At 42.4% G+C, this 20279-nt stretch overlaps 1 protein-coding gene across 4 annotated transcripts in view; it reads left to right on the top strand.

Moving 5' to 3' along the window:
- LOC110491369 (cGMP-dependent protein kinase 1) overlaps positions 1-20279 on the top strand; it is a 184477-nt gene that overhangs the window by 3069 nt on the left and 161129 nt on the right. For 2 of the 4 annotated variants that reach the window (XM_021564757.2, XM_021564758.2), the window contains exon 2: positions 19368-19534. In XM_021564757.2, coding sequence (XP_021420432.1) covers positions 19368-19534 — 167 coding nt within the window. Of the gene's footprint in view, positions 1-2768; positions 3323-19367; positions 19535-20279 lie in introns of those variants that run through there. The other 2 variants (XM_021564754.2, XM_021564756.2) reach the window with 2 other exon arrangements.

Below are 20279 nucleotides of genomic sequence, written 5' to 3'. Positions count from 1 at the left end.
TGCATGTGCTCCTTTACGATGAAAGGTTTGTTGTACACACTTATTTGTCTGGTGTAACTATAACATTGACATGTTGTAGCCTACAAACTTCTCTTGTAACTATAATAAACGACATGATCGACATTTTGTACAAACATCTTCGTCTGCTGCAACTATAATGACATTGCAGTATTACAGTAAACACAAGCAGGACAGACAGGCAGTCTTAAGTAGTAATTTAATGCTATTACATGCTGCTGTCTAGGAATGTTTTTAAGATGATATCATTGCAAGCATAAGCAGGAGGCAGACAGGCAGTCATATTACTAGTGCTCTTTTTTCAACTTTTCAGCCTACAATATGGCAGCATGTACAGTATATCTATAAAGATATGTATCTACGTATAAAGATTATTTCATCACACATAGCAGTAGGGTAGACAGGCAGTCTAAGCAGTCGTGTTTGTTTTTACAGTTTTTCAGGCAGTATCCAGCCTTGTAATACCAGTGGCCTGCCTGAGGTTACCAGTGGCCTGCCTGAGGTTACCAGTGGCCTGCCTGAGGTTACCAGTGGCCTGCCTGAGGTTACCAGTGGGCTGCCTGGGGTTACCAGTGGCCTGTCTGGGGTTACCAGTGGCCTGCCTGGGGTTACCAGTGGCCTGCCTGGGGTTACCAGTGGCCTGCCTGGGGTTACCAGTGGCCTGCCTGGGGTTACCAGTGGCCTGCCTGGGGTTACCAGTGGTCTGCCTGGGGTTACCAGTGGCCTGCCTGGGGTTACCAGTGGCCTGCCTGGGGTTACCAGTGGCCTGCCTTGGTTACCAGTGGCCTGCCTGAGGTTACCAGTGGCCTGCCTGGGGTTACCAGTGGCCTGCCTGAGGTTACCAGTGGCCTGCCTGGGGTTACCAGTGGCCTGCCTGGGGTTACCAGTGGCCTGCCTGAGGTTACCAGTGGCCTGCCTGGGGTTACCAGTGGCCTGCCTGAGGTTACCAGTGGCCTGCCTGGGGTTACCAGTGTCCTGCCTGGGGTTACCAGTGGCCTGCCTGGGGTTACTAGTGGTCTGCCTGGGGTTACCAGTGGCCTGCCTGGGGTTACCAGTGGCCTGCCTGGGTTACCAGTGGTCTGCCTGGGGTTACCAGTGGCCTGCCTGGGGTTACCAGTGGCCTGCCTGAGGTTACCAGTGGCCTGCCTTGGGTTACCAGTGGCCTGCCTTGGGTTACCAGTGGCCTGCCTTGGGTTACCAGTGGTCTGCCTGGGGTTACTAGTGGTCTGCCTGGGGTTACCAGTGGCCTGCCTTGGGTTACCAGTGGCCTGCCTTGGGTTACCAGTGGCCTGCCTGGGGTTACCAGCTATCAGTGGCCTGCCTGAGGTTACCAGTGGCCTGCCTGAGGTTACCAGTGGCCTGCCTGAGGCCTGGTATCTAGAACCGAGGCACTACACTCTGCATCCCTCCTCCTCAACCCGGCTTTCTCAGACACTTTAATGTGCACTGAGGATGATGTCTTAAATCCTCTCACAAGACACACGCAGGCACGCACACACACAAACACTTACGCACACACACGCCACTCATTTAATTATCTTAATTGGACAGCTGTGTCTGTCACAGATGATGTAAAATGATCCGAGGCTCAAACTGCGTTCCGCTGAATGCTCTGAAATATGTATCCACACAGACGTTAGAAGTTAGACAACTGTTTATATTGCCTTATTTCAAGGCTGGATATAAGTGTCAGCTGGAGTGCTACCTGCCTGGCTTTGCAATGTACATGGGTTTATTATTTAATGGGATTATCGGCAATGTATATGACATGAGGTGGCCATAGGAGGGAGCTATAGACCCTTATCAGGCCTGGTGTCCTTATTCGGCATCACTTCTACTATATCAAGTCTGTGGATAAGGTAGGGTTAAACATTAAGACCAGAGGGGGTGTGGTATATGGCCAATTGGCCAATATACCACTGCTAAGGGTTGTTCTTATGCACGGCGCAAAGCAGTAAAACTAAATGTTTTGTCATACCCATGGTATACGGTCTGTAATACCACGGCTATCAGCCAATCAGCATTCAGGGCTCGAACCACCCAATTTATAATACCAACTATAAACTGGGTGGGTTGAGGCCTGAATGCTGATTGGCTGAAGGCCATGGTATATCAGAGCGTACCCCCCGGGTATGACAAAACATTTATTTTTACTGCTCTAATTATGTTGGTAACCAGTTTACAATAGCAATAAGGCACCTCAGGGGTTTGTGGTATATGGCCAATATACCACAGCTAAGGGCTGTGTCCAGGCACTCCGCGTTGTGTCATGCATAAGAACAACCCTTAGCCGTGGTATGTTGGCCATATACCACACCCCTTGGGATAATAGCATTATTCCGTATTCAGGGTTAAAACATGTGGCTTCAAAGGGGTGAGTGCCATCATCATTGTGATCCTGCCTTATTATAAATTACAAGTGGTTAGCATCATACAGTTAAATTTACATTATAGTGCATATATCTCTGCAATTTCTGCACATTAGTATCACATTACAATCACATTACCATTGAAACCATGCAATATTCTGTGCAAAGTGATTGCCTATAAAATTGGATACAGTACGACTGAAGTATGGTGCATATATAATGTATAATCTCTGACAGGTAGGGTGCATCTACACGAATATTATAGAGCATAGGTGTGTGTATTACCTGATACCTGATTGGCTGATCATAGTATTGAGGAAAGCAACCAATTTGTTGCACTCGTGGGGGGATCAATGATTGTGCTTCGGCATCCTGCGAGCGCTGACGCTCACTCTGGATACTGACGTATGTGAGCAATACAATGAAGCGTATTGTTCGTCACATTTGGCCAACCTTTCATTTGAAAGGCTACTCACCTGAGTTTCAAATCAAGCGCATGAGTCGTTCTCCCCGCAAGTATTCAATTTGTGTAGTGGCAGTGAACGAGGAGGTTGCCTTCCAAATCTGAGCATCATTCGAGTCACTCGCAAAGTTTGCTGCGCTCTGGTGATCCTGATTTCTCTGAAAACTATGGGGACCTTACGCGATCTCCAATACGCATTACAGGAGAAGATTGAGGAGTTGCGACAAAGAGACGCACTTATTGACGAACTGGAGCTGGAATTAGATCAAAAGGACGAGTTGATTCAAAAGCTTCAGAATGAACTGGATAAATACCGATCCGTAATCAAACCGGCGACGCAACAAGTCCACAAGGCAAGCGCACTACAGGAGCAGCACAGGACCAAGAGACAGGCGATATCAGGAGAGCCCACCGCCTTTGACATTCATGAACTCAGTCATGTCACTCTTCCATTCTACCCCAAGAGCCCACAGTAGGTTTCATATGCCCGTCTCTGTTCATTGTGTCTTACTTGTGTGTTGACTGCTGTTCATCTATTGTATATCACATGTCCCTATTAGAGTATGAGTGGTACCAAAAGTGAATCCCATCACAGCAACACTGTAGGCTAATTGAATGGCAAAATGTTGGCTTTAGTTGTGGCTGTGTTTGCATTTGCAATGAAGTACGTTGTGTGTGTGTGTGTTATGGAAACATGATATCATGCAGCAACCATCTTTGCATAATGATTGCTAGTTGTGTAGTGACAGTATGGTGTGTGCATACACCTGGCTGAGTATACATTATAAAACTAGCCTTAACACAAGTCTCTACAGAAACATTCGTTTTAAAACACACAACTTACCTCACTGCAATTGCAAACACAGTCAAATCTACAGACACTGTGCTATGCAGAGTCAGGAAACCCCCATAATGCACATGCAATGAACACATTAAAGTAAAAGTCAGCCTCTGAAAGCATAGAGCTAACATTTCTAATTCACTTGTTGCTCAAGCCCTGATACTGTTCTCAAATGTTGTTTGACTAGCCAAATCAACATCTACCTTCTAAAGATACATATAATCATAAATGAACATAGCGCACATGGACAGATAGCAATTTACATGTAAGAGATACAATATCTGCATAAAGGGAAAACATTAGGAAACATTAGGTTGGGAATTTGAGCATTATAAAAATGAATTTGTATATTTAAATGCCTTAAGAGTGCACAACAGAACTTTCTATTACAGTAGGCTGTTTTGTCAAAGTCCAGACAAAGGAGAAAGGCAGAGAATAAAATGTTCTTATGTGGAGTCAGTAAATAATGTAATCCACTGTCAAGATAGACCGTTCATTAGAGAAAAACGAATAGGTTCTCTCCCTCTTCCAAATATTGTTTGTTTGTGTGTGTGTGTGTGTATGTATATATATATCACTAATGTTTCTAGTTTCATACTTTTCCACAACACTACGAGCACAGGTTGATTCCACAGCAGCATGGCCTGAAAACATATGTCTCTGGTAAATACATGCCTCTGGTAAAACCCTATAATCTGTACATGGTACAGACAACGTATTGGTATCGCTATACTCCTAAAAGTGAAATAAAAAAAATCACATTCATTTATTAAACATACACATATTATTTACAGTACCAGTCAAATGTTTTAGAACACCTACTCATTACAGGGTTTTTCTTTATTTTTTACTATTGTCTACATTGTAGGATAATAGTGAAGACATCAACACTATGAAATAACATACACGGAATCATGTAGTTAACAAAAAAGTGTTAAACAAATCAAAATATATTTCATATTTGAGATTCTTTAAAGTAGCCACCCTTTGTCTTGCTGACAGCTTTGCACATGCTTGGCATTCTCTCAACCAGCTTCATGCGGTAGTCACCTGGAATGCATTTCAATTAACAGGTGTGCCTTGTTAAGTTATTCTGTGGAATTTCTTTCCTTCTTATTAAAGCGTTTGAGCCAATCAGTTGTGTTGTGACAAGGCAGGGTTGGTATACAGAACTTTTGGTAAAAGACCAAGTCCATATTATGACAAGAACAGCTCAAATCAGCAAAGAGAAAGGACAGTCCATCATTACTTTAAGACATGAAGGTCAGTGAATCTGGAAAATTGTGCAGTTGCAAAAACCATCAAGCTCTATGATGAAACTAGCTCTCATGAGGACCGCCACAGGAATGGAAGACCCAGAGTTACCTCTGCTGCAGAGGATAAGTTCATTAGAACTTGAAGGCCAAATAAAAGCTTCACAGAGTTCAAGTAACAGACACATCTCAACATCAACTGTTCAGAGGAGACTGAGTGAATCATGGTTGAATTGCTGCAAAGTAACCTCTATTAAAGGATACCAATAATAAGAAGAGACTTGCTTGGGCCAAGAAACACGAACAATGGACATTAGACCGGTGGAAATTTGTCCTTTGGTCTGATGAGTCCAAATTTGAGATTTTTGGTTTCAACTGCCATGTCTTTGTGAGACATGGTGTGGGTGAACGGATGATCTCCGCATGTGTATTTCCCACTATAAAGCATGGACTAGGTGTTATGGGGGTTGCTGGTGACGCTGTCTGTGATTTATTTAGAATTCAAGGCACACTTAACCAGCATGGCTACCACAGCATTCTGCAGCGATACGCATCCCATCAGGTTTGGGCTTAGTGGGACTATAATTTGTTTTTCAACAGGACAATGACTTAATACACATGCAGGCTGTGTAAGGGCAATTTTACCAAGAAGGAGAGTGATGGAGTGCTACATCAGATGACCTGGCCTCCACAACCTCCCGACCTCAACCAAATTGAGATGGTTTGGGATGAGTCGGACTGCAGAGTGAAGGAAAAGCAGCCAATAAGTGCTCAGCAGATGTGGGAACTCCTTCAAGACTGCTGGAAAAGCATTCCAGGTGAAGCTGGTTGAGAGAATGCCAAGCATGTGCAAAGCTGAAGAATCTGAAGAAGATTTGTTTAACACTTTTTTTTATTACTACATGATTCCATATCTGTCATTTCATAGTTTTGATGTCTTCACTATTATTCTACAATGTAAAAAATAGTAAAAGTAAAGAAAAACCCTGTAATGTTCTAAAACTTTGACCGGTAGTGTATCTAAAAGTACTCTTTTTGATTCCCCTTTTTTTAGACATTGTTTGGAACAATATACTCTTCAAATAAGTACAATTTCCAGTGTGGGTTCTCTGCTAATTTTTAAGAAATTATCATTTTTATACATGGAAATTGACATTATAGGTAATTAACCAATCACAACCCTCCTGTAGGATTGAACTTTCAGCAAATCACCAGCAGAGAGAGAGTCCCCTTTGAATCCATTTTCCAATTCCCTGTGTTGATGCTGCTCATAAAATGCATCATAATATAAAAAGTAGCATTAGAGTCAGTCTGAATATTTTATTTTCTTGAGTATATTTGTCACACCCTGACCTTAGTTATCTTTGTTTTCTTTATTATTTTGGTTAGGTCTGGGTGTGATGAGGGTGGTATGTGTGTTTTGGTTTGTCTAGGCAGCTGGCAGCTGTTTATCGTTGTCTCTGATTGGGGATCCTATTTAGGTTGCCATTTTCCATTTAGGTTTTGTGGGTTATTGTCTATGTGTAGTTGCATGTCAGCACTAGTTGTTTATAGCTTCATGTTTGTTTAAGTGGTCTTCATGAAATAAAATTGAATGTATTCCAATCACGCTGTGCCTTGGTCTCCTCGTTATGACGAACGTGACAATATTGTTTTAAACAATATGTTTAAAATGTAACAAACTAAAAAAAGGTTATTTTGAGAATGTAGACTTAGTCCATACTTTAGAGGACACTATTAGGAGTATAATGACAGCAAGATGTCTGTAACATATCATGTACGGTTTGCAGACATGGGGTCTTACAAGAGGCATGTGGCCTAAAAGTGGCCTAAAATGGCACTTTTATCAGGATTTTCAAAAACAATATTTATATTTGTATTGATGATGGATCCTCATGCAGCAGCTACACTTCCTAAGGTCCAGCAATTTAGTGATCCCTTAATGCGCCAATCCCGTTAACGGGATAGATTTGACAACATCCTGTGAAATTGCAGGCCGCCAAATTCAAACTACAGAAATATCAATATTCAACATTCACGAAAATATAAGTGTAATACATCAAAATAAAGCGTAACTTCTTGTTAATCCAGCTGCTCTGTCAGATTTTAAAAAGGCTTTACGGAGAAAGCACACCATGCGATTATCTGAGGACAGCGCCACGCATACACACACATGAAAATCCTTTTTCAACCAGGCAGGTGCGACACAAAAGTCTGAAATAACGATGTAATAAATACCTTACCTTTGAAGATCTATCTTTTTGCAATCCCAAATGTCTCAGTGACACAATGAATGATCGTTTTGTTTGATAAATTCCTTCTTTATATCCCCGAAATGTCCATTTATTTGGCGCGTTTGATTCAGAAATACACCGGTTCCAACTCGCCCAACATGACTACAAAGTATCTAATAAGTTACCTGTAAACTTGGTCCAAACATTTCAAACAACGTTCCTAATCCAACCCCAGGTATCCTAAAATGTAAATAATCGTTAGATTATTATTTTAACAGTTTTAGAAACTTTAGAGTGTTTCCTATCCAAATCTACCAATTATATGCATATCCCAGCTGATTAGCAGGCAGTTTACGTTGGGCACACTTATCATCCGGATGTCATAATACTGCCCCCTAGCCTTAAGAGGTTTTAAGGCAGTTATACAATTTTAAAAACATAAAAATACATTCACAACACATTTCACAACCCATGAAGTGCGTGCCCTCGGGCCACTTTTCTTCTACCACATATCTACAACACAAAATCCATGTGTACGTGTGTGTATAGTGCGTATGTTATCGTGTCTTTGTATGCATGTGTCTGTGCCTCTGTATGTGTCTCTTCACAGTTCCCGCTGTTCTATAATGTGCATTTTTATCTGTTCTTTAAAATTAGATTTTACTGCTTGCATGAGTTACTTGATGTGGAATAGAGTGTCATGTAGTTATGGCTCTACGTCGTACTATGCGCCTCCCATTGTCTGTTCTGGACTTGGAGACAGTGAAGAGACATGTGAATTCAACATGTCAATACCTCTCACAAATACAAGTAGTGATGAAGTCAATCTCTGCTCCACTTTGAGCCAGGAGAGTTTGACATGCATATTATTAATGTTAGCTCTCTGTGTACATCCAAGGGCCAGCCGTGCTGCCCTGTTCTGAGCCAATTGCAATTTTCCCAAGTCCATTTTTGTGGCACCTGACCACACGACTGAACAGTAGTCCAGGTGCGACAAAACTAGGGCCTGTAGGACCAGCCTTGTTGATAGTGTTGTTATTAAGGACAGACTTCTCCCCATCTTGGCTACTGTTGTAGCAATATGTTTTGACCATGACAGTTTACAGTCCAGGATTTTGATACAAATGTAAAAAGCATATCAAACGTGATAATTGCCAGAACGCTGTGCCAATTGTGCGCCGCCCTATGGGACTCTCAATCACGGCCGGTTGTGATACAGCCTGGAATCAAACCAGGGTCTGTAGTGATGCCTCTAGTACTGAGAAGCAGTGTCTTAGACCGCGGCGCCACTCGGGAGCCCCTACATATGTGCACTGATGTGACGTTATTTCCTTTACAATTCATGCATGCCTTTGCAACTCTATTTCTGAAATTGTGTAGGTTGTAAACAATCACAATCTTTCTCAGGCTTCTTAGATTGGAAGGTATGGTCAGGGCATTGAGGGAAAGAGTTTGATTCTTGCACCTTCAGTCCAAGGGTCCTATAAAGTCTGTAGGAATGCTGTCTATCCATCCGGCTGTGCTCTAAAGCAGCATACTTTCTCCTTTTAAGGGAACCGCTCTGTGTTTATCTCTGCTTTGACAGGGACTCGCTTTCTGAAGCGAAGGAAATGAAACGCGACACAAAAACAGAACAGGGGCCAAGCTGGAGTCTAGTCAACTATCAGTTAACATACTGTATAACTGTGACACACTATACCATAGTTCTGCAATGTCAATCCATCCAAGTCGATCTCAGTCATGTTATTCAATAAACTGCAACCAAAGCTTCTCACCAGTCTTCACCTGGCCATGTGTAGTATTCCCCTGAAAAGCCTTCCAGGACACCCAATTAATGCTGAATATCAAAGGATCTGATTAATTTGGAGCAGCCTGATGAGCAGTGGCATTTCTGTCCATTGTCCTCAAACCCTCTTCAAAGGGAGTGGTTGGCAGGTCACCAAGGGGGTCGGTCTTCTGACACTAGCCACCAGCTGGAGTTCAGTGCCTCCAAAATGACTAATGGCTCCGTTCTCCCCTTTTGTGCTTTTTCTCTGAATATTTTTGAGTCAGAAGCTAGGTTTCCCTCCAATTGGCGACAAATTTTCATGAGAATATTCTAAAATGTTTGATGTGCTTCCATAAAATTGACTTTTTTCAGATAAAAGGCTGTGCGTAATGACGCAGTGCACATATTTACTGGAAAGGAGCATCAATCTCATCACCTTGCACTTTCACCACCCTGTGAAGTTTAGCATAACTTATTTCATCTGTAGCCTAATAAACTGCATGCTTTCCCGACAAGTCATAGTGGGAGGACCCCAAAACATGTCATTGCATGATTCCAAGTTTACTCGATATGATGATTATTATATCAATATTTCTGAATAAAAGCATTTCCACTGACATTTCGTGCATAATAGATTTTACTGACACAGAAAGATCCCACCTTGTCTAGCGTATCTTGCTTTGTCTACATTTGGAAAGTTTACCAACAGATATTCTGTCTCCATCAGGCCTGTCATGACATTTTTTATCCGACATGTACTTTACTTGCAGAAAAGGTTTGGATGAAAACCTGGTTAGTGTAGCTGAAAGGAATATAAAGGATTCGATGGGTATATTTGTTTTCTTAATGTAACTGCCCAGTAATAATCTCACCTTTTTTAAAAGTTAATAATCTGTTAACTCATACCCAAGTAATGTTGTTGACTCATCCTATATTAAACACTTGGAGAATAAAACCTACCTCAAACTTGTATCTCAAACAGACCATTTAAAGAATGCTTGCTATTTCCTCCTAGAGGATGATGTCATCTTTCTTGGCATTCTCTCAATCAGTTTTATGATGTAGTCACCAGGAATGCATTTCAATTAACAGGTGTGCCTTGTTAAAATTTAATTTGTGGATTTCATTCCCTTCTTAATGCATTTGAGATGTGTTGTGACAAGGTTAGGTGTGGTTTACAGAAGATAGCCCTATTTGGTAAAAGACCAAGTCCATATTATGGCAAGAACTGTTCAAATAAACAAAGAGAAATAACAGTCCATCATTACTTTAAGACATGAAGGTCAGTCAATCCAGAACATTTGTTCAAGTGTAGTCGCAAAAACCATCCAACGCTATGATGAAACTGGCTCTCATGAGGAACGCCACAGGAAAGGAAAACCCAGAGTTACCTCTGCTGCAAAGGATAGGTTCATTAGAGTTACCAGCCTCAGAAATCGGCAATTAACTGCACCTCAGATTTCAGCCCAAATAAATTCTTCACAGAGTTTAAGTAATAGACACATCTGAACATCAATTGCTCAGAGGAGACTGCGTGAATCAGGCCTTCATGGTCTAATTGCTGTATAGAAACCACTAATAAAGGACACCAATAATAATAAGAGACTTGCTTGGGCCAAGAAACACGAACAATGGACATTAGACCAGTGGAAATCTGTCCTTTGGTCTGATGAGTCCAAATTTGAGATTTTTGGTTTCAACCACCATGTCTTTGTGAGACACAGAGTAGGTGAACGGATGATCTCTGCATGTGTGGATCCCACCGTGAAGCATGGAGGAGGAGGAGTGATGGTGTGGGTGTGGTTTGCTGGTGACACTGTCAGTGATTTATTTAGAATTCAAGGCACACTTAACCAGCATGGCTACCACAGCATTCTGCAGCGATACGCCATCCCATTTGGTGTGGGCTTAGTGGGACTATCATTTGTTTTTCAACAGGACAATGACCCAACACACCTCCAGGCTGTGTAAGGGCTATTTGACCAAGAAGGAGAGTGATGGTGTGCTGCATCAGATGACCTGGCCTCAACAATTACCCGACCTCAACCCAATTGAGATGGTTTGGGATGAGTTGGACCGCAGAGTGAAGGAAAAGCAGCCAACAAGTTCTCAGCATATGTACGAACTACTTCAAGACTGTTGGAAAAGCCTTCCAGGTGAAGCTGGTTGAGAGAATGCCAAGAGTGTGCAAAGCTGCCACGAGTGTGCAAAGCTGTCAAGGCAAATGGTGCATACTTTGAAGAATCTCAAATCTAAAATATATTTCGATTTGTTTCAGACTTTTGTGGTTGCTACATGATTCCATATCTGTTATTTCATAGTTTTGATGTCTTCACTATTATTCTACAATGTAGAAAATAGTACAAATAAAGAAAAATGAGAAGGTTTGTCCAAACTTCTGACTGGTACTGTATATGGCATGTTTGGGCCCTTTTATTCCCAACACCAACTCAAACATTTCAAGCCATCATTGGGCATTATATATACATTATTTATTGAAATACTGCCATGTCAAACCAGTCCTATTTGGCCCTATGGAGCTGGTTGGTGGCCATTTTGGAAAACTGCTTCCCTAGAGTGCAACAGGGAAAATCTGCAATGGCACTATAGCTTTATTTAGTTTTGTGGCGTCATCATAAAGGGATTTTGCTCAAATGGGTTACCTTAGTCCCTGCTGGACATAATGCATTCCTATGGGATTTCTCGTGACCTGCACTGGGCAGGTTTCCTGGCACATTTCTTATAAGTGACACAGTGTATAATATCATATTATGTATCATTGTAATCGGTAGACTTCAGGGAACAGATATCACTTTTGTAGAGTGTCAAAGGTAACTTTGTATTTAATAAACCACTTTGAAAGTGAAAATATACACATTTTACTGCGATTTGATGGTTTTTAATCATCGATCATAAAGGACAAAACAAATGCCATATGGTTTTGGTTGTTGATTGAATGAGTACCCCAAACCAATCCAAACATGTTTAGCTATTTTGGGGCTATGTAGACCCAACACAGGGGAAGCCATTACCCAAAACGTCAATACAGGTAAATGCATTTTCACCATTGACCTTTAGGGGGCGCTACATGTCGACCCCGGGCTTTGCTCAAGTCGCACTAAATCAGGTTTTGTTCAGCATGAAAAACTACGCAAGTGTGCCAATTTTCACACTTCTATATCAAATAGAGACGTTTTAGAACGTATCTACTGGACTATGTTGGGGTACACCCACACCATTTCAACACAGAAAACAGCTACTTAATTTAAAAAAGTAGTAGGAAGGTATCCTTAATGTTTTGTACACTCAGTTTAGGTCATATTTGATAGAAATCTGGAAACACTGGACAGTTATTTTGATTAAACATTTTGCTTTACTCACTGTTGATTTTGTTCATGAAAATTGTAATAGAGACTTAGCCTTGATGAATTGACGATGTTCTTTCACTGAGACTGTTTGGAGAGACTCTATGGCCTTTCAAACATTGTTCTGGCTTGTCTTTCAGACATGTTCCATCCAGAAATATCCCTTCTGCTGCTGCTGTAACCACAGTGACAGTCTATAAGCGTTTATAAATGTTTTGAACTGTAAATGTTCTTTCACAATGTCTCTATAATGTAATTTCATTAATGGAAGCAATCTAAATGATAAAAGTCTGTTCTCTCTGTTATAATACTCTACATCAGCAAAAGTATGTGGACACCCCTTCAAATTAGTGGATTCGGCTATTTCAGCCGCACCCATTGCTGACAGGTGTATAAAATCGAGCACACAGCCATGCAATCACCATAGACAAACATTGGCTGTAGAATGGCCTTACTGAAGAGCTCGGTGACTTTCAATGTGGCACCGTAATTGGATGTCATCTTTCCAACAAGTCAGTTTGTTAAATTTCTGCCCTGCTTGAGATGCCCCGGTCACCTGTAAGTGCTGTTATTGTGAAGTTGAAACATCTAGGAGCAACAACAACTCAGCCGTGACATGGTAGGCCACACAAGCTCACAGAATGGGACCGCCAAGTGCTGAAGCGCGTATAAATCATCTGTCCTCGGTTGCAACACTCACTACCGAGTTTCAAACATCAGCACAATATCTGTTTGTCGGGAGCTTCATGAAGTGGGTATCTATGGCCGAGCAGCGCAAAGCTCGCCACCATTGGACTCACCGCCATTGGACTCTGGAGCAGTGGAAATGTGTTCTCTGGAGTGATGAATCACGCTTCACCATCTGGCAGTCTGACGGACGACTCTGAGTTTGGCGGATGCCAAGAGAACGCTACCTGCCCCAATGCATAGTGCAAACTGTAAAGTTTAGTGGAGTAGGAATAATGGTCTGCGGCTGTTTTTCATGGTTCGGGCTAAGCCCCTTAGTTCCAGTGAAGGGAAATATTAACGCTATGGCCTTCTAGGTGCTTCTAACTTTGTGGCAACTGTTTGGAGAAGGCCCCTTCCTGTTTCAGCATGACAATGCCTCCGTATATCAAGCAAGGTCCATACTGAAATTATTTGTCGATCGGTGTGGAAGAACTTGGACAGAGCCCTTACTGGCCTGGACAGAGGCCTGACCTCAACCCAATCAAACACCTTTGGGATGAATTGGAACGCCGACTGTGAGCCAGTCCTAATCGCCCAACATCGTGCCTGACCTCACTAATGCACTTGTGGCTGAATTGAATCAAGTCCCCACAGCAATTTATTTAATTTTGATTTCACCTTTATTTAACCAGGTAGGCTAGTTGAGAACAAGTTCTCATTTGCAACTGCGACCTGGCCAAGATAAAGCATAGCAGTGTGAACAGACAACAACACAGAGTTACACATGGAGTAAACAATAAACAATAAACAAGTCAATAACATAGTAGAAAAAAAAAATCTACAGTATATACATTGTGTGCAAAAGGCATGAGGAGGTAGGCAATAAATGGGCCATAGGAGTGAATAATTACAATTTAGCAGATTAACACTGGAGTGATAAATGATCAGATGAACATGTGCAGGTAGAGATACTGGTATGCAAAAGAGCAGAAAAGTAAATGAAATAAAAACAGTATGGGGATGAGGTAGGTAAATTGGGTGGGCTATATACCGATGGACTATGTACAGCTGCAGCGATCGGTTAGCTGCTCAGATAGCAGATGTTTAAAGTTGGTGAGGGAGATAAAAGTCTCCAACTTCAGAGATTTTTGTAATTCATTCCAGTCGCAGGCAGCAGAGAACTGGAAGGAAAGGCGGCCAAATAAGGTTTTGGCTTTCGGGATGATCAGTGAGATACACCTGCTGGAGCGCGTGCTACAGGTGGGTGTTGCCAACGTGACCAGTGAATTGAGATAAGGCGGAGCTTTACCTAGCATAGACTTGTGGATGACCTGGAGCCAGTGGGTCTGGCGACGAACATATAGCGAGGACCAGCCGACTAGAGCATACAGGTCGCAGTGGTGGGTGGTATAAGGTGCTTTAGTAACAAAACGGATGGCACTGTGATAAACTGCATCCAGTCTGCTGAGTAGAGTATTGGAAGCTATTTTGTAGATGACTTCGCCGAAGTCGAGGATCGGTAGGATAGTCAGCTTTACTAGGGTACGTTTTGCGGCGTGAGTGAAGGAGGCTTTGTTGCGAAATAGAAAGCCGACTCTAGATTTGATTTTGGATTGGAGATGTTTGATATGAGTCTGGAAGGAGAGTTTGCAGTCTAGCCAGACACCTAGGTACTTATAGATGTCCACATTTTCTAGATCGGAACCATCCAGGTTGGTGATGCAAGTCGGGCGTGCGGGTGCAGGCAGCGAACGGTTGAAAAGCATGCATTTGGTTTTACTAGCGTTTAAGAGCAGTTGGAGGCCACGGAAGGAGTGTTGTATGGCATTGAAGCTCATTTGGAGGTTAGATAGCACAGTGTCCAAGGAAGGGCCAGAAGTGTACAGAATGGTGTCGTCTGCGTAGAGGTGGATCAGGGAATCACCCACAGCAAGAGCAACATCATTGATATATACAGAGAAAAGAGTCGGCCCGAGAATTGAACCCTGTGGTAGCCCCATAGAGACTGCCAGAGGACCGGACAACATGCCCTCCGATTTGACACACTGAACACTGTCTGCAAAGTAGTTGGTGAACCAGGCAAGGCAGTCATTAGAAAAACCGAGGCTACTGAGTCTGCCGATAAGAATATGGCGATTGACAGAGTCGAAAGCCTTGGCTAGGTCGATGAAGACGGCTGCACAGTACTGTCTTTTATCGATGGCGGTTATGATATCGTTTAGTACCTTGAGCGTGGCTGAGGTGCACCCGTGACCGGCTCGGAAACCGGATTGCACAGCGGAGAAGGTACGGTGGGATTCGAGATGGTCAGTGATCTGTTTGTTGACATGGCTTTCGAAGACCTTAGATACCAGGGCAGGATGGATATAGGTCTGTAACAGTTTGGGTCCAGGGTGTCTCCCCCTTTGAAGAGGGGGATGACCGCGGCAGCTTTCCAATCCTTGGGGATCTCAGATGATACAAAGGAGAGGTTGAACAGGCTGGTAATCGGGATTGCGACAATGGCGGCAGACAGTTTCAGAAATAGAGGGTCCAGATTGTCAAGCCCAGCTGATTTGTATGGGTCCAGGTTTTGCAGCTCTTTCAGAACATCTGTTATCTGGATTTGGGTAAAGGAGAAGCTGGGGAGGTGTGGGCGAGTAGCTGCGAGGGGGGGGGGGGGGGGGGGGGGGGGGGGCGGAGCGGTTGGCTGAGGTTGGAGTAGCCAGGAGGAAGGCATGGCCAGCCGTTGAGAAAACCTTGTTGAAGTTTTCGATTATCACCGATTTATCGGTGGTGACCGTGTTACCTAGCCTCAGTGCAGTGGGCAGCTGGGAGGAGGTGCTCTTGTTCTCCATGGACTTTACAGTGTCCCAGAACTTTTTGAAGTTAGAGCTACAGGATGCAAATTTCTGCTTGAAAAAGCTGGCCTTTGCTTTCCTGACTGACTGGGTGTATTGGTTCCTGACTTCCCTGAACAGTTGCATATCGCGGGGACTATTCGATGCTATTGCAGTCCCCCACAGGATGTTTTTGTGCTGGTCGAGGGCAGTCAGGTCTGGAGTGAACCAGGGGCTATATCTGTTATTAGTTCTGCATGTTTTGAACGGAGCATGCTTGTCTAAGATGGTGAGGAAGTTACTTTTAAAGAATGACCAGGCATCCTCAACTGACGGGATGAGGTCAATATCCTTCCAGGATACCCGGGCCAGGTCTATTAGAAAGGCCTGCTCGCAGAAGTGTTTTAGGGAGCGTTTGACAGTGATGAGGGGTGGTCGTTTGACCGCAGACCCGTAGCGGATACAGGCAATGAAGCAGTGATCGCTGAGATCCTGATTGTAGAGAGCAGAGGTGTATTTGGAGGGCAAGTTGGTCAGGATAATGTAAATTAGGGTGCCCTTGTTTACGGATTTAGGGTTGTACCTGGTGGGTTCCTTGATGATTTGTGTGAGATTGAGGGCAATGTTCCAACATACATTGGAAAGCCTTCCCAGAAGAGTGGAGGCTGTTATAGCAGCAAACGGGGGACCAACTCCATATTAATGCCCATTATTTTGGAACGACATTTTCGACGAGCAGATGTCCAGATACTTTTGGTCATGTAGTGTATCATGGTTTTAGCAATTTTATTATATAGTCCGTTTGTTAAATGCTACAGGCTTTCAAGAATGGCAAAACATTTATTATGCATATTGTTCTCTAAAATCTAAATTAAAGAATGATTAATCTGTAATTATACATGGAGTGATAACACTGCTGAAAGAAAAAGTGAGAAAATAAGACAATTTTTTGCGACACTGTAATGGGCACGACTGGAGTGCCAGCTAAATCTAATCACAGCAGATGAGTGTTGAAGTGTTTCACACTGGGTACATTACTATATGTTAATCCTCAGCTGAATAGTTTTGCAATTTAGTCGACTGAAAATAAGCTTGCATTATAACTTTAGTATAGAATGTGTCTTGATGGAACTTGTGACCTTCAGTTAAATCACAGAGAGAAGTTATTTAGATACGTTTTTAATGTTCTAATATTGAAAAACAGTTATTGAAATCCCTTGAACCTGCAGTGTATAGAACAGAGCGGTTTCTCAGAAGAACAAAGTGTTAGGGGTCCCCACGCAAAAAGAGATGATAAGCTATTCATGCTGATTTATTTCTTCACAAAAAGGCAGAACATATGATTTTGTCATTGTCTGCGATGCCCTATCTGATTTAATTTGAGATTCACTCATTACTCAAGGAGCCCATCTGTGTCTGCTCTTCCTTGTTGCTTTACTGAAACTCTTCACTTCTGCCAAGCCTCTGGATAAGGCTGTGACAGTTACACAGCTGTAGTCACTGCTAAGCACCCATGTTGCCAGGCAGCACTGTAATACACAAGTGACAATCACCGGTCATCAAAGTGAGATTGCTTTTTACCAAATCGCACATGTCCCACTGTGCGAGAATCACATCTTGCTCTCTATTCAACCTTTAATCAGAATGGGTTTTTGATAAGGAGAGCTTCAGAATTTATTTAGCACTCCCACGCATCTCTGCACAAACACAAGCAGTATGGACAGACACTGCAAACAGTTGATTACTGTGCCGTTGTCTGTAAGGAGGGCAGTAGTGCTGGGGGAAATGGGCAGGTTTATTAAGTACAGGTCCCAAAGGAGATATCTTGCCTCTTTCTCTTCAACCTCAGGTTCCTTTCCCCAAGGTTACTGTGATGGTTTAGAGCCAGATGTTCCAGGTAGAGAGCTAGGCAGATGTTGGTGCCCACCATCACCCACCACCATCCCCCCCACCCCTGCTTCCAGCTGAAATCTCTGCATTCTACAATACATCTGATCGCCTGTTCAAAAACAGAAAAAAGAGACTAGGTAAAGGCAAATAATATACTTTGAAATACTGTGGTCTAATGCAAAACTGTCTTGAAAGGTAGCATTGCCAAATAAATATTTTATCTGGTTTGTGTTGAAGAAAAATAAAAAAAGCTCAGTGACAACTCTAAGTACCCATCATATTAAAACTAATTTAAAGTTGCAGCGCCCTGAATGACCCATCTGACAGTGTCTCACTGTGTGTTTTTGGGACTTCAGGGAAAACAAAGCTATCAGAAGTGGAATATGAATTCAGAACTGGCTTTATTACATCATTGTGAGCACAGGGTTATCTTGACTCCTAGGACATTAACACACAATACCAGTGTTTAAGTGGTGCCGGCAGAGCAGAACTAATGCTTTGTGTCTGAGTGTCATCTCTCAGTTCTCCGTACCTCCGAAGGGCAGCAGCACCAATCTACCAGCTCAGCTAGGATTTGCTGGAACAGATCTCCCATCGTGAAACATCCTCCCCCATAGGATTGCAAAGAGAGGGTATATTGGTGAAAACTTTTGGTATTCTATCACAAGACATGTAGTGGCCCTATTGGGTACTTCAGATTATCACAGGTGTCTGTAGTTATCTCTGGCCCTCTGTGTGGACTTAATGAAAAATATATTCAATAATTAAATAAGATGGTTTTCAAATAAAAAAAATGTTTTGGCGTCAAACTTTGTGGCAGTTGTGAAAAGTTGGAAGAGAGTTGCAGAGTTAATAAAAAAAATAATACCATTGTTGATTAGATGCTTTTTTCATTAGTTCGGCTATTTTCTCTTGAACCATATGACCTATCCACTGGAACTCATGTACAATATGGACACAGATAAAAAAAACAAACATATATACTATATATCAGTCAATTAAAAAAACGTTTTCAAGTATAAATGACTAGTTAGGATAAATTGCCATGGATTTTCTCTTAATTACCAAAATTACCGTAGATTCCGTTAACCCTACTACCACGAGAACATAATATTAATTTACAAAGAATAAGTCCATATGATCTTTAAAGTGCCCACACTCTCGATTATGATATAGTGAAGCCAGAGTACTTCTGAAGCTGGTCTTTTAAGGCAAATTGCTGGATGAGGTACTTGTGGGTAGTCATTCATAGCAAGGCGTCTGAGGTAAAATGCAGGGTAGTAAAATGCCTTATCTTCCCTCCAGCCTATACAAGAGTGCTGGTGTAGAGATAAGAACTGATTCTATTCACATGCCCTAAGGCGGGGAGATGCAGTACGGTGATTTCTGTCTCAAATTACTGGTTATGGGGCACTTCTCTCCAATATGGGCCTTCAAGCGCATTTCAAGCGCAAACTGTTGACTGGATGCTCACAAATAGCTTTACTTATAGAGGAAAGTGAATTTTTTTTGTATTTTTTTGTGAAAGCAGTCTGTCAAAGCAAAACAGATGTTGAGCCACACTGCAGATTCTTATTCACATCAACTGTTTCATTTGCTAATTGTTCTCAATTTAGTGACTTTTTCTGCACTTTAGCTTCAGGAACAGAACGTTACTCTCTTTTCGTTCAATTCACAGGTCCAAGGGCTTAATCAAGGAGGCCATTCTTGACAACGACTTCATGAAGAACCTTGAGCTTTCTCAGATCCAAGAGATCGTTGACTGCATGTACCCAGTTGAATATGCCACAGACAGCTGCATCATCAAAGAAGGGGATGTGGGCTCATTGGTGTACGTGATGGAAGGTAAGCATTGTGCAAAAAGTCAGCCATGTTAACTTCCCTTCGCCTTTTTGAACTTTCCAGTTCTAAAAAGTTTTTAGAGGAACCCCTCTGAAAAGGACATTGAGGAACACATTTGTAAAGGTTCAAACTATAAACTTTTTGTGATGGGAGTGGTTACATGTTTTAACCTTTCTAATAATATATTGTAGAGGTGGCAGCCTATCAGATTGGAGGCGTGGCTTTCAGATAGTTACTTTTGGCCACCTGTTACAGTAAATGTCATTCCTGTTCATGTTAAGTTTGTACACTGTAAATTGACTAACAATGGGTCCTTGAGGAACTCCAGGGGTTCCTCAAGTCACCACTACGAGTGTACTGTATCTACTGTGGGACTTTCATGGTTAAGAACTTCTGTTCACATCCCTGTTATTCATCACCAGTTTAGTTAAGAACAGATCTGGAAACAATGACCTACAGTAAAGATGCATTTCCAGGAAGTGAATGAACGGTCCTCTGCTGGGCTGTAATTCACCAGTTTGTCCCCCTGTGAGAAATCAGCCATTAATGAAGGAATGTGTCGCAACAAACCGTTGAGGATTATAAATACAGCCGAACACCAATGAGTCCAAATGTGCACTTCACATTTCCATATCATAAAACCCATGTCATATAAAGTGTCAACACTTATGATCATTATGTTTATGTACAGCCAAAAGATGACATAGCATCATAGCCTGGGTTGTTCTGAACAGAATGAGCCTATGTT

The sequence above is a fragment of the Oncorhynchus mykiss genome, chromosome 16 (genome assembly GCF_013265735.2).
Source record: "Oncorhynchus mykiss isolate Arlee chromosome 16, USDA_OmykA_1.1, whole genome shotgun sequence".
Lineage (NCBI taxonomy): Eukaryota > Metazoa > Chordata > Actinopteri > Salmoniformes > Salmonidae > Oncorhynchus > Oncorhynchus mykiss.
The sequence above is the reverse complement of the archived record's forward strand: the minus strand, read 5'-3'. Positions and strand labels throughout refer to the sequence as shown.